General features: G+C 40.2%; 1 protein-coding gene across 13 annotated transcripts in view; it reads left to right on the top strand.

Moving 5' to 3' along the window:
* The window catches only part of MEF2C (myocyte enhancer factor 2C), a 179,066-nt gene that overhangs the window by 92,467 nt on the left and 71,895 nt on the right, over positions 1 to 14,704 (top strand). For all 13 annotated transcript variants that reach the window (XM_061424363.1, XM_061424368.1, XM_061424365.1 and 10 more), the window contains one exon: positions 3,711 to 3,914. In XM_061424363.1, coding sequence (XP_061280347.1) covers positions 3,711 to 3,914 — 204 coding nt within the window. The remainder of the gene's footprint in view (positions 1 to 3,710; positions 3,915 to 14,704) is intronic.

Here is a 14,704-nt window from a genome sequence, read left to right as displayed (position 1 = left end):
ACCCGGAAAGTCATGCAAGTTATAAAAGGTCAGAACTATAACAAAAAATAAAAGGTGATAGGTAAAACAAGTATTAACAAAAGGGGGAGCGGGGAGTGAGGAGACCAGGAAGTCAGATTTTCTGTCTGCTAGTCCACACTTCCTGTCAACACATTTATTTAGGAGTGTGGGATAGGGGGTGTTCACAGTCAACTCGGTGGTCTGTAGTTTGGGTGGCTGAGTTTACAATGAGATCGGGGACCCAGGAAGGGGAGCAGATTTGAGGTTGAAGATGAAATTTGGGCTTTGGGAGTACGACATTCCTAAGACTTGTAGATAGACACAGGAGTGGAGGACATCCATTGGGTTTCTGGAAACAGATAAGGAGTAGGACTCTAGATTTAGGAATTACAAGCAAGTAGGTAAAGATGGGAGAAGGCAATGGCACCCCACTCCAGTACTCTTGCCTGGAAAATCCCATAGACAGAGGAGCCTGGTAGGCTGCAGTCCATGGGGTCGCTAAGAGTCGGGCACGACTGAGCGACTTCACTTTCACTTTTCACTTTCATGCACTGGAGAAGGAAATGGCAACCCACTCCAGTGTTCTTGCCTGGAGAATCCCAGGGATAGAGGAGCCTAGTGAGCTGCTGTCTATGGGGTCGCACAGAGTTGGACACAACTGAAGCGACTTAGCAGCAGCAGCAGGTAAAGATGAGGCTGTGAAATTGCTGCACTCAATATGCCAGCAAATTTGGAAAACTCAGCAGTGGCCACAGGACTGGAAAAGGTCGGTTTTCCTTCTAATCCCAAAGAAAGGCAATGCCAAAGAAAGCTCAAACTACTGCACAGTTGCACTCATCTCACATGCTAGTAAAATAATGCTCAAAATTCTCCAAGCCAGGCTTCAGCAATACGTGAACCGCGAACTTCCAGATGTTCAAGCTGGTTTTAGAAAAGGCAGAGGAGCCAGAGATCAAATTGCCAACATCCACTGGATCATGGAAAAAGCAAGAGTGTTCCAGAAAAACATCTATTTCTGCTTTATTGACTATGCCAAAGCCTTTGACTGTGTGGATCACAATAAACTGTGGAAAATTCTTCAAGAGATGGAAATACCAGACCACCTGACCTGCCTCTTGAGAAACCTATATGCAGGTCAGGAAGCAACAGTTAGAACTGGACATGGAACAACAGACTGTTTCCAGATAGGAAAAGGAGTACGTCAAGGCTGTATATTGTCACCCTGCTTATTTAACTTCTATGCAGAGTACATCATGAGAAACGCTGGACTGGAAGAAACACAAGCTGGAATCAAGGTTGCCGGGAGAAATATCAATAACCTCAGATATGCAGATGACACCACCCTTATGGCAGAAAGTGAAGAGGCACTCAAAAGCCTCTTGATGAAAGTGAAAGTGGAGAGTGAAAAAGTTGGCTTAAAGCTCAACATTCAGAAAACGAAGATCATGGCATCCGGTCCCATCACTTCATGGGAAATAGATGGGGAAACAGTGTCAGACTTTATTTTTCTGGGCTCCAAAATCACTGCAGATGGTGACTGCAGCCATGAAATTAAAAGACACTTACTCCTTGGAAGGAAAGTTATGACCAACCTAGATAGCATATTCAAAAGCAGAGACATTACTTTGCCAACAAAGGTCTGTCTAGTCAAGGCTATCGTTTTTCCTGTGGTCATGTATGGATGTGAGAGTTGGACTGTGAAGAAAGCTGAGTGCCAAAGAATTGATGCTTTTGAACTGTGGTGTTGGAGAAGACTCTTGAGAGTCCCTTGGACTGCAAGGAGATCCAACCAGTCCATTCTAAAGGACATCAGTCGTGGGTGTTCATTGGAAGGACTGATGCTGAGGCTGAAACTCCAATACTTTGGCCACCTCATGCGAAGAGTTGACTCATTGGAAAAGACTCTGATGCTGGGAGGGATTGGGGGCAGGAGGAGAAGGGGATGACAGAGGATGAGATGGCTGGATGGCATCACTGACTCGATGGACGTGAGTCTTGAGTGAACTCCGGGACTTGGTGATGGACAGGGAGGCCTGGCGTCCTGCAGTTCATGGGGTTGCAAAGAGTCGGACATGACTGAGTGACTGAACTGAACTGAACTAAGGTAGTAGATAAAACTGAACTGACCTCTGCAAGATAAGTTGGATTTGAAGATGAGGGGGGAAATTTTAAAGCCTCACCTTTGATAATAATAATTCAGTCAGTCAGGATTTCCCTTGGTAGATACTTCAGAGACCTTGTTTTGAAGAATGACAGCAAGTGCTCCTCAAAATAAATAAATAAGCAAAGAAGTAAACATTCTGTCAACAGTAAGTTTGGAAAGCAGGTTGAAGTTTTTAAAAGTTGCTCAGCCCTTAAGATACCACTGTGCCTCATTTCCTACACGTATTGAGCCATTGAACTTTGGTCTTAAGGAGAATTTTATAGAAATACTGTTCTCCAAAAACCTGCTGAGAAGCCCTGGACCACAAAGTGTGTAGGCTTATGCTTAAGAAAGTTCATGGTTTTGGGTGGGCAAAGCGGAGTTTACTGAAGACTGAAATTGGGAACAGTGAAATGCACGTTTGTAGTTGGTAGCATTGGCAGGTAGAAGTGTTTGAAGCCAGAGGAGCTCTTGTAGCCGACTCATCAGGAAGAAGAGGCAGTGACAAGAGTGAGGTTTTGAAGATTAGGATGAAATGAGGGAATGGTTTCAGACAGGAAGATTGCCTAGGACAGGAAGCTGATAAAGACGGGAATGATAAAGACGCCTGGGAAATAAGATGAGGAAGCGTGAACCTGAGAAACATTTTGAGGAAAGGAATTATGGGGTTTGGTAATAGATTGGAGTAAAAGAAGGGAAGGGCAAAGGTAACAATAGAATTTCTGGCTTGGGAGAGCAAGAAAGGGACACAGAAGAATGAAACCAAGACCCTAACAGTGTTATGGCTAAAGCTCTTCCCAACTCCCTGCTGGATTTCTAGAAAACAGAATATTACTCTGTCGGAAAGTACAGTAGGATCCCTTCAAGTGTTTTCAGTTAAATGGCATGAGACTAAACAATTTTGAGAAGTTTTAAACACAGATCTAAAATACTATGTCCATAATGTCATGTCCAGTCTTCGAGTAGCCAAAATACAAGCTCCAGATTTATAATTAAGAAGTATGCTAACATTGCTCAACAAAACAGCTCCCAGGTCACCATCATTATAACGCCTTACACAAAATCTGGCATTTACAGTTTCTGTATTCAGCAGCAAGTTGCTGCTGCTGCTAAGTCGCTTCAGTCGTGTCCAACTCTGTGCAACACCATAGATGGCAGCCCACCAGGCTCCCCCGTCCCTGGGATTCTCCAGGCAAGAATACTGGAGTGGGTTACCATTTCCTTCTCCAGTGCACGAAAGTGAAGAGTGAAAGTGAAGTCAGTCAGTTGTGCCCGACTCTTTGCGACCCCATGGACTGCAGCCTACCAGGCTCCTCCATCCACGGAATTTTCCAGGCAAGAGTACTGGAGTGGGTTGCCATTGCCTTCTCTGCAGCAGCAAGCTAGAAATCACAATTCTAAGCAGAAATTGGTTTTAGATCTCTTTGCTTTCTTTCCAAATGCGTTCGTGCCAAGGGCTCTGATAACGACACACTTGGTGTTACAAAGGGAAAAAAGTACTGTTTTGTTTTTCAAGGCGCGCTTTTTCTCTCTGTTTTAAAAAACCCGCCTGCTTGCTTTCTTCCAGGTGACGTTTACAAAGAGGAAATTTGGGTTGATGAAGAAGGCATACGAGCTGAGCGTGCTGTGTGACTGTGAGATTGCGCTGATCATTTTCAACAGCACCAACAAGCTGTTCCAGTACGCCAGCACGGACATGGACAAGGTGCTGCTCAAGTACACCGAGTACAACGAGCCGCACGAGAGCCGGACGAACTCGGACATCGTGGAGGTGAGCGCGCATGCGTGCCTGATGAACCCCAAACTTAGGCAGAGCCGCTTGGTTCAGCCCTTCCCTCCTCTCTTCCCTGCCTCCACACAAGCACAACTAACTTTTCCTAAAATGTTTATATGCCCGCAGGTGTCCCCAGAGTTATTGCCCCGGTTATTACTCCACCCTCTCTCTCTCTCTATCTCAAAATGCGAAGTGAGCGTGGCCTGGTAGTAGGGACTCCGTGAATCTGCTCCTTGCTAGGAATCAGGCATCTTGTCAAATTATTAATCTCATCCTTCTTGAGCCGTCCTTGTCCACCCCAGTGTCAGGCCACCAAAAATGGGACGTGTGGCTACGGGGACAGCTCACCCACATTTTAGGTGACTTCTCATGATCTCTTTGAAGTATATACTGAAGTATATAGTACTCATGGTTTCTTTAAGTATATGCTTTGGCAGCATAGTCAAAGAAAAAAATTAAAGTGAGCTCACCGTAACTTTTCATTTGTTTTTCACTTTATGTCTCTTCTAATTCATTCATCCTAATGTATTCTTGCTGAAAGAGTAAAGACAGTTATTCTCCCAGAAGTGTTTTTTTCCCCCAAATCATATAATTTAATATAGCGCTATTGATACATGTGGAATCAGAAATCTGATGAAAATGAATTTCTAAATGTAACTTGGTGTTTTATCAAAGTTAGATTTAAAACATGGTTCCATTGTGCCAAAAATAAGTAAGCACCATGTTGAAACTCAAAAATATTTTTTATCTCTTACCATAAGTAACATTGCCATACAATTTTAAGTGTTTCCCACATGTATCCTATTTAAATGTTATTGCCTTATAGTACCCTTTGTAAGCAATGAATACTAAATCAAAAGGGAAGAGGTATAATGAAGTATGTATCCCCATTATTCAGAGATAAGATGTCCCCATCTATTTTATCCACCTGTCTTTCTCCTCATGGTTTCCTTGATTATGACTGCTTTTCCACAATTAAGAGAAAATAAATGTTTCAGAAGTATGTATTCAGAATCAGTCTACCAGAATACAAGTTATTCTTGCCATTGCTATAAGTGGTTCTATATTATGAAAAAATGTAGTTCTAATCCTGATCAAATTAATCTGCCTCTTACATCCATCTTCTCTTTACCTGTTATAATTGTCTAAGATTAATTCTCATTTCTTTACTTTTACTTGAAAGTTTTTAAATATTTTTTTGATTTTTTGCCTAATAAGACTAAGCAAATAATTTCAGAGAAACAAAAGTAGATGATAAGTAGACCTAATATGTGTATTTTAAGATACTTTCAGATTTGCATTACTACACATTTAGTGTTTCACTGACCAATGATTTTAATTGTGGGCTTGCCTTGATCTTGAAATTTAAGATCATTTATAAAATTTACCTAGTATGTATTTCAGATAGCATTTTATTCATGCACAGATATAAATGTGAAAATACATAAATATTAACAGTTGTCAAACCTCATAAGTGTTTTCACATGTGAAAGTGCTTTCACAGGCATGCTTGTATACATTCACACACAGTAAACGTGAGTTCTGAAGACAGAACTCTATACTCAAAACTCCACTTCATTACCAAAATCATTACAATGAATATTGCAGAGCAACAACAAAAAATTGAATTGGAATTTGTCATCAAACTTGAACGGCTCCTGTCCTTCATATGGTGGGAAATGAGTTGAACTGTATTAATCTAGGTGAAAATTTGACTTTTTAGATTTGTTTTCTTAGGAGTTTAAAAATCTATAAAATTATCTTCTATGGGCTTTGCTCAGGAATATACTCTGTGGTTTAAAGGAGAGTTAAAACTTCACATACTCTAGAGATTTTCATATTCTGGGACAGATGGGGGTCTCACCCAGACTTCTTCATGGTCATAAGAAGAACACTGAGTTGAAAGTCAAAGGGCTTGCACTGGAGCCCGTGCCTTGCACAGTCTTCCTGGGTGACAGACTGGCTACTTCTCAGGTCTGAAGTTTTCTCATCTCAAAAAAGAGGACAGTGAATTTGCAAGTTTTGTACAATGTAATTCTTTAAAAAGCAAAAATAGAGTAGCAATTCCATCATTATGTTGCCCTTAACATCAATAGATTAAAGTTCTGAATCTCTCAAAAAGACATTCTGAGGCTCCTAGGTCAAAACTAGAGATGCTTTGATTCTCTGAAAATCACATATAAGTCTATCATGATTCGAGACTGGCCTGCTCTACTACCTGAATCACAACAGGCTTCACATTTGGCTTTCCCACACTGCAGTAATAACTGAGATGATGGAGAAAGTGGGATCCCTAAGCTTGACAAAGTTTGTGCCAGAAAAATACAGAGAGTACTTTTCAAAGTGCATTTCACTGAAGTCAGTGTGCCTGAGATCCTTGGTGAAGAAGAAGGGATCTCGGTGGGAAGCTGTGTTTGTAATAAGTTTCCCAAAGTAATTCTTACACACACGAAGTTTGAAGACCTCTGCAAGACGAAGACATAAATTGTGTTGCAGGCTAAGAACCTGTGATGCATCAGGGACTTGAGAAATCTATTCTTAGAATAGATCTAACACAAAGTTGAAAGTTAGGATAGTTTACTACTCCTGGGTAAAATTTTAAATCCTATTTATTTTAAATTAATGGAATACACTTAACTGAGAAAGTTTAATGAGGAGCATAATATGTTTCATGAAGGGTCATTAGTTTTATATTTCCCATTTGGACCATTACCCCTCTCCCTTAACCCTCTGAAAACAGTTTACTCACAAGAAAAAAAAAGATTGGTGAAGAGAGAGGAATAACACGATTCCCAGTATTCAGCCTGAAATACAAATTTCTGGGCCATACCAGAGTAGTGTTACAGGGTCATAGGAAATTGTGCAGCGCGTGGGTGTTGAAAGAGATTCCTTCTTTTAGCAAAAAAGCTCTTTGTAATTATCATGTCTTTGCTTGATAATTAGCACTACAGTTACAATGACACAAAGACTTACAAAGACTTAATAGACAGACTGGGATCTGGGTTTTTTTATTATTATATTATAATGCAGCTTGAATATCTGTTTAGATACAATATATAAATATGCCAGATTTTGTAAATGTGTTAAGTTTTTAATCCACTGGTTAGGGAAAAAAAAACAATCATTGTATTAAAAATGCCTCCTTTGAAGAAAGCCCATCTTATTTAACTCTATGGTAAGTACACTAGGTATTTGCCCAAAATGGTAGCTTGTGAGGCTGTGGAAATTCAGTGGAGGCTCTGATGGTATTCAGAAACGGCTTCCTTCATCCTCATGTGCCTGTCTAGCGCACTCCGAGTTCTCTTGGCTGCCTTCCGACTCCCACAGTTGATGCTGGGGAAGGAGACGTGGGGCTGAGCACTTCAGGATGAACTGAAGATCTCAGGTCCCAGGGGACATGCTGTAAGCCTGTAGAGCCATTTCTTCACTCAACAAGGATTTAGCAGGCACCGGCTTACGTTCAGCACCGCTCAAGGACTTCTGAACCAGGAGACAGGCATTCGTGTTAAGGATATGAAACAGACAGAAATTAGCTTGGGAACAGTCAGAGGGCAAAGGAGCAATAATCTCATTAAAGTAATACAAACTGCTGAAAGGAAGGCTTCAGCTAAACAGTTCAACAAAACTTCAGACAGGTCGCTGATCACCAGATCATTCCAGGTGATCCTTGGAGAGACAGAAGTCCAGACAGGTTACCTCATATCCAGCGCATGTTTTCTAACCACAAAACCCACTTGGGAGCATCACTTAGCACCTGGCCAGGAGGGAACCTCTCACCCCTCAGTGACTCAGTAATTCTGTTTGAGCTGCTCATCTAGTCTGGGCTGGTGACTAAGTGACTCTGTGTGGCCATGGGATAAAACATAAGAACCCGTGCCGCTCTCTGGGAAATCAAAAAGATGGATGTAACCCCTGCAGAAAGAACCTCTGATTCACAGCTGTCTCAGGAGAAGATTACTGGCTTTTCTTTTTGAGGTGCAAGGATGAGAAGAAGAGAGTGTGTGTGGGTGAGAGAGGGAGCATGTGAGTGAGGTGGGCAAAAAGAAAGGGGAGAATGAGAGGTGATATTTACATGAAATTTTATTTTCTGTTACCTGATTCCTGTTTTTGGATTTAAAGACTGTTCTAGCAAAATGTCTCCTTGCACAGTAATAATTAAGGCCTGAATTGGGTCTGCAAAGGCCTTAAAATAGCTAATACGCTTTAGTATTCCTCAGTGCTCCTGGAGGTTATCAGTAAGTTAACTTCCTTTACATAGTTGGTAAAAATTAAGAACAATTTTTGTTGAAAAGCAAATTCAGCCAATAGTGGAACTGGACTTTACAAATTCTGTATTACAAAAGTCAGGAGTAGATATAAAATATCAAAATATGTCTGTTTTACATGAGTTTTCCTTATATAACCCAAATAGGTTTCAATTTTATGCTTATAAAAATAGATACATGAAAATATATATGCTTTATATGTGTATGTTACACATACTTTTTCTAAAAGAAAAAGAACATTCACTTATATGTTTGATCATTTGCTTAATTTTCATTCTTTCATGCATTCACTGAACAAAGATTGGCTGAATTCCTGCCATGTGCTATGTGCCATGGAATGCATGGAGATACGAACGTAACCAAGGTCCCTCAAGGTCTCTTGGTCAAGATTGCTCACAAGGTCATGTGTGATCTAGCCTCTGTAATTCTCTTCTTCTCTAGCCTCACCTTTTGTTATTTCCCTCAGCCACCCCCTCACCCAGTTCCCATCCTATACTCAAGCCATCTAAAGATGCTTACATCCTTCAGCTTCTCCAAGCCCCTGTTTGTTTTGTCTTCAACATTCCTTACTCAGCCTTTGCTTGGCTTTTATTAATCCCTCATTCAAGTCAGGCCCCAGTTTATACTTTTGGAAATATCCTGGAGATGCTCTGTAACTTATGTTTATTGTCTTTCCTATATTATAATATAGGACTCTAATATGTTCTGTTTTCTCTATCATCAAAGCACTGTTGAAGCTATTGTCCAATTTCTTGTTCCACACTAGATTTTTTAACTTCTGGAAGGCAGGGCCAGTGCACATTTTGTTTTCCATCACATCTCCAGGGCTTAATGTGAGGTTGAGACAGTGTTAGGCCATCAGAATACATCTGTAGAAAAAATAAACAGGGGAACAGTTATAATAAGATATAGCCATGGGATTGTCATATAGCATAATGTTACTCGTTTAAAGTATAAAAATGTTTTTATAGCTCCAATGAAACAGTTCACTAAAATTTTATAAATTTCATCAAAGCACTATCAAAAACTACAGTGATCTAGGTTGTACCATCTAATACAGTAGCTACCGGCCACATGTGGCTAGTGACTGGCAGATGGGACAAGGGAAGATGGAGACTACATGGATATCCAAAAAGTTCATGAGACAGCACTGGTCTAGACTGAAATCTGAAAAAGGAGGCATTTCAACTAATTGTGTTTTCAAATCAACACCAGGATTAATTCTTCAGTGTGAAATTAGAACAGTGCATTTCAGGGGTGAAGAACTGTGTAGCCTTGAGATTTTAGAATCCAAAGCATAAATGTTCACTTTGAGAGACACCAGTCTGGAATTACACACTCATCGTAAAACTGAAAGCACATTTTGCCCCCACACCAGTAACCACAGAGTCAATCAGTAAGCTTACCGTCTGGTTCGAAAGTTCTTTTGAGTTGTCCAGGCTGACAGGGAGCACTAGCCACGTGAACGAGGTAACGTGTGCTGTTTTTTTAAATGTGAAGCTTGTGAACGGAAGGATGGTAGGTCTTCCTTGTTACTATTTTAAACTTACTTGAAGCAGCAAAGGCTAGTATTTAACTTTATAATTAGTAATTAATTTCTTCAGAAAAGCAGTTTTTTCCCAGAAACTTAGAGAAGTAATATTCTTGAGCTCCATTAAAAATTCTTCTTAGATTACTGTGAATTATAATTAAAATAGTTCTTATTGCGAGTAGCTCAGTAATTCTGCCTTGTCCTCTGTTAAACTAAATATATAATTGCTTTTAGATAGATAGTATTGAAAATTGAAGGATTAGTATATTCCATAAAGATTTAAACCTTCAGTGTTGAGGCTTCTAAGGAAAACAAGAAAAAAGTTATTTTGTTAAAAACAGTAAAAGAAAAGGTTTTGCATATTTCTCCTAAGTTGTAATGTTTGTTTTTGTTTATATATCTTTAAAAGACTTTTGTTTGTCTCTGTAAATCAAATTTATATTTGTTCCCCAAAGTCTAAAAGAAACAGGTCTAAAATATATTCATATTTCTCATAAATCCACAATGAATTTCTGTATGTCAAATTTGAAAATCCATTCCTTTTTAAAAATAATGCACTTGCTTAATTTGCATATATTTTATAAACATGAAAAGCTGCTTCACATGTCATTTATTAAGAAAATCACTGTTGAACAAATAAAGTGCATGTTAGATTACTCAAGTTATATGCACGAAGCAATAACACATTACCTCTCATCTCTCTCGTTACACAGCTCTAATGGCTTAGTACTAACAGAGTCAACAGAAAAGTATTTAATAATAGTAGGAGCAGAAAAGACAATAGGTTTCAAAATACAGCCTTTTGTCAGTAGTGAAACTGCTTTATAATTATTAACCATCACCATTTTATCGTTATTATTTTACATGAATCATCTTGAATTGGAACAAACCAAAGTCCTCGTGGTTTTTTTCCTTCAATATCTGAAAGTGAAAGGGGAAACATATTTAGCCTGAATCATCATTATCAATATTTAATGACATTTACAGAGTTCACGACACCTACAACTTGGTGTTGGACTGCACATTTGAACCAAATGTTGCATTCTAGCCATTGACAGTCCTTGGGTAAAGGTAACATTATTTGGTTTTAAAACATATCAAATAAGATATCAAAGAGTGGAATATCCTTATTTCCTTAGGGTTGGTACTAAGTATATGGCTATGAAATACTCAAAAGTGAAGCTTTAGGAACAATTTCAGAGTCCTGCCTAGAGTCAGAATAAAAGATGATGAGTCTTTAATCAAAGGATGTTTATTATTTCAACTGCCTCACTGCATTTTTAAGAATTATTATAAACCTACTTCCTCTCTGTGAAGGACATGATGATGTTTTATTTATAACTTCAACTGCCAGCTCAATGTATGGCATATTGTAGACATTTAATAAATATTATATATATGTACATATATATGAGGCTTTCTGGGTGGCTCAGTGTTAAAGAATCTGCCTGTCAATACAGGAGATGCAGGAGACATGGGTTTAATCCCTAGGTCAGGAAGATCCCCTGGAGAAGGAAATGGCACATCGCTCCAGTATTTTTGTCTGGAAAATTCCATTGACAAAGGAGCCTGGTGGGCTACAGTCCATAGGGTCACAAAGAGTGGGCCACAACTGAGCGACTGAGCATGTATGCACAGATATATAGATATATATATGTATGCATATATACAGATACATCTATACCTATGTATATATACTTATGTATATATATAAAATATATATATATAAACAACTTACTGATGATCATTATGGTATAGATATTAAAAGTTACCAAATTTTCTTCATTGAAGTCAGATATGTTCTAATAATAATAAAAGGTGAGACTTTTTCAAGAGAACCAGAGATAGATAAAGGCTGTTGCTTCCCTCATGGCTCAGTTGGTAAAGAATCTGCCTGCAATGCAGGAGACCCCAGTTCGATTCCTGGGTCAGGAAGATCCACTGGAGAAGGGATAGGCTATCCACTCCAGTATTCTTGGGCTTCCCTTGTGGCTCAGCTGGTAAAGAATCCACCTGTAATGCGGAAGACCTGGGTTCGATCCCTGGGTTGGGACAATCCCCTGGAGAAGGGAAAGGCTACCCACTCCAGTATTCTTGGGCTTCCCTTGTGGCTCAGCTGGTAAAGAATCCGCCTGCAATGCAGGAGACCTGGGTTCGATCCCTGGGTTGGGACGATCCCCTGGAGAAGGGAAAGGCTACCCACTCCAGTATTCTGGCCTGGAGAATTCCATGGACTATGTAGTCTCTGGGATCACAAAGAGTTGGACATGACTGAGCGACTTTCACTTTCATCACTTTATATAAGGGAAAAAAAAAAAGGCATGGGGACAATGTAGAGATATTTCTTGTAGTCCTAGTGGAAAGTAAAAGACTTTCAGACCAACATATGTAGATTCCTGGGAAAAAGAGAAGCGATGGTGGTACTTTGGCCAGGATCTAACAAGAGAGATCAGAGAGTCTCAGACAAAATGCCTCTGGCCCAGTCTGAATCACTGGGGGGATCTTGCTCAAAGGCTGATTCTGATTCAGTGAGCACAGGGCAGGGCCCAAGAGTCTGTATTTCCGACAAGCTCCCAGGTGATAACTAATGCTGCTAGTCTGTGAACCAAACTGAGTAGCAAGGAGCCAGAGCCTTTCCAGATATCTATTTTCTCCAGCGTGGAGTTTGAAAAGTACATTTGTGAACATTTTTCATACCATAAAAAAATTTTTTTTAATTGATATATGGTTAAACTAACTCTTGAAAGCAAGCACGTTACATTTTTGGAAGCACAATATAAAAGGCCTGTTATCACACAGTGAAGTGAGCACTGCATCTCCGGGCCCTCCCTGTGCGTGCCCATCAGTTGCTAGTGGCTCCCAAGAGCACGTGTCAAGGAAGATTCTGAGTTCAAGACCAGACTCGGCAGGCAAGTATGATGTTGGTGGTTAGCAGTGGGTACAGAGTGGTGGCAGCTATACATTCCTCATTACCCTCATGATCAAAATAATTCATAGGACATTCTGGAAAAAGACTCCAGACTCCATCATTAAAAGCACTGTAATTAGGCAAATGTTGCATATGGATGCAACAGATTGGGTGGATAGATTATCTTATTGGGAATATATCTCATTTTACTAATAGCTGTTTGGCATGTTATCCAGTCACGTCTCAACGGCATTTAGCGTATTCTGTGTTATCCCGAAGTTTAGCCACCTAATGGAAGTTTTCAATAAGGGGAAAAAAAAAAATCCCTGTCAATTATTTCTAAAGGTCATAGAGTTAATGACTAGCTGGGAGGTTAATTAGATTCTGAAAGTCTCTTCATATCAATTAAATCTCTTATCTTTATGTTTTAGTAAATAAACTCAGTAACTATTTAGAGCTACTGTTTTAGGATAAGAAACACTGTAAACAGTAAACTCTACAATGAGTATTTGGTTTTTTCCCTCACATCTGATAAAATATTATTACAAAAAACTTATATACAAATGAATAATAGTAACTCTTATTCAAGAATTTCTGGATTTAAAACTTTATTTTTTGATATACCATACAAATGCCTCTTTCAGTTCAGTTGCTCAGTCGTGTCCGACTCTTTGCGACCCCATGAACTGCAGGATGCCAGGCCTCCCTGTCCATCACCAAGTCCCGGAGTTCACTCAGACTCACGTCCATCGAGTCAGTGATGCCATCCAGCCATCTCATCCTCTGTCGTCCCCCTCTCCTCCTGCCCCCAATCCCTCCCAGCATCAGAGTCTTTTCTAATGAGTAAGTTCTTCCCATGAGATGGCCAAAGTACTGGAGTTTCAGCTTTAGCATCAGTCCTTCCAAAGAAATCCAGGACTGATCTCCTTTAGAATGTTCTGGTTGGATCTCCTTGCAGTCCAAGGGACTCTCAAGAGTCTTCTCCAACACCACAGTTCAAAAGCATCAATTCTTCGGCACTGAGCTTTCTTCACAGTCCAACTCTCACATCCATACATGACTACTGGAAAAACCATAGCCTTGACTAGACAGACCTTTGTTGGCAAAGTAATGTCTCTGCTTTTGAATATGCTATCTAGGCTGGTCATAACTTTCCTTCCAAGGAGTAAGCGTCTTTTAATTTCATGGCTGCAGTCACCATCTGCAGTGACTTTAGAGCCCATAAAAATAAAATCTGACACTGTTTCCACTGTTTCCCCATCTATTTCCCATGAAGTGATAGGACCAGATGCCATGATCTTAGTTTTCTGAATGTTGAGCTTTAAGCCAACTTTTTCACTCTCCTCTTTCACTTTCATCAAGAGGCTTTTGAGTGCCTCTTCACTTTCTGCCATAAGGGTGGTGTCATCTGCATATCTGAGGTTATTGATATTTCTCCTGGCAATCTTGATTCCAGCTTGTGCTTCTTCCAGCCCAGCATTTCTCATGATGTACTCTGCATATAAGTTAAATAAGCAGGGTGACAATATACAGCCTTGACATACTCCTTTTCCTATTTGGAACCAGTCTGTTGTTCCAGGTCCAGTTCTAAATCCCTCTTTAGTCATAAACAAATGCCATCACTGTGGCCTCAAGAAAACCATTTAGGAGAGAAAAACTCAGGTCAAAGTTGCCCTGAGAATGAGCTCCAATCTAAAACCAACCCCAGTCTCTGTTCCCTTTAGTTCCAGCAACCAAACCCTTTTCAAGGTTACCTGTCAGTCAGTCAGTCAGTTCAGTTGCTCAGTCGTGTCCAATTCTTTGCGACCCCATGAATCGCAGCACGCCAGGCCTCCCTGTCCATCACCAACTCCCAGAGTTTACTCAAACTCACATCCATCGAGTCAGTGATGCCATCCAGCCATCTCATCCTCTGTCATCCCCTTCTCCTCCCGCCCCCAATCCTTCCCAGCGTCAGAGTCTTTTCCAGTGAGTCAACTCTTCGCATGAGGTGGCCAAAGTATTGGAGTTTCAGCTTCAGCATCAGTCCTTCCAAAGAACACCCAGGACTGATCTCCTTTAGAATGTTCTGGTTGGATCTCCT

This window comes from Bos javanicus, chromosome 7 (genome assembly GCF_032452875.1).
Source record: "Bos javanicus breed banteng chromosome 7, ARS-OSU_banteng_1.0, whole genome shotgun sequence".
Lineage (NCBI taxonomy): Eukaryota > Metazoa > Chordata > Mammalia > Artiodactyla > Bovidae > Bos > Bos javanicus.
Note: the sequence above shows the minus strand (reverse complement) of the source record. Positions and strands in the feature narration are given on the sequence as shown.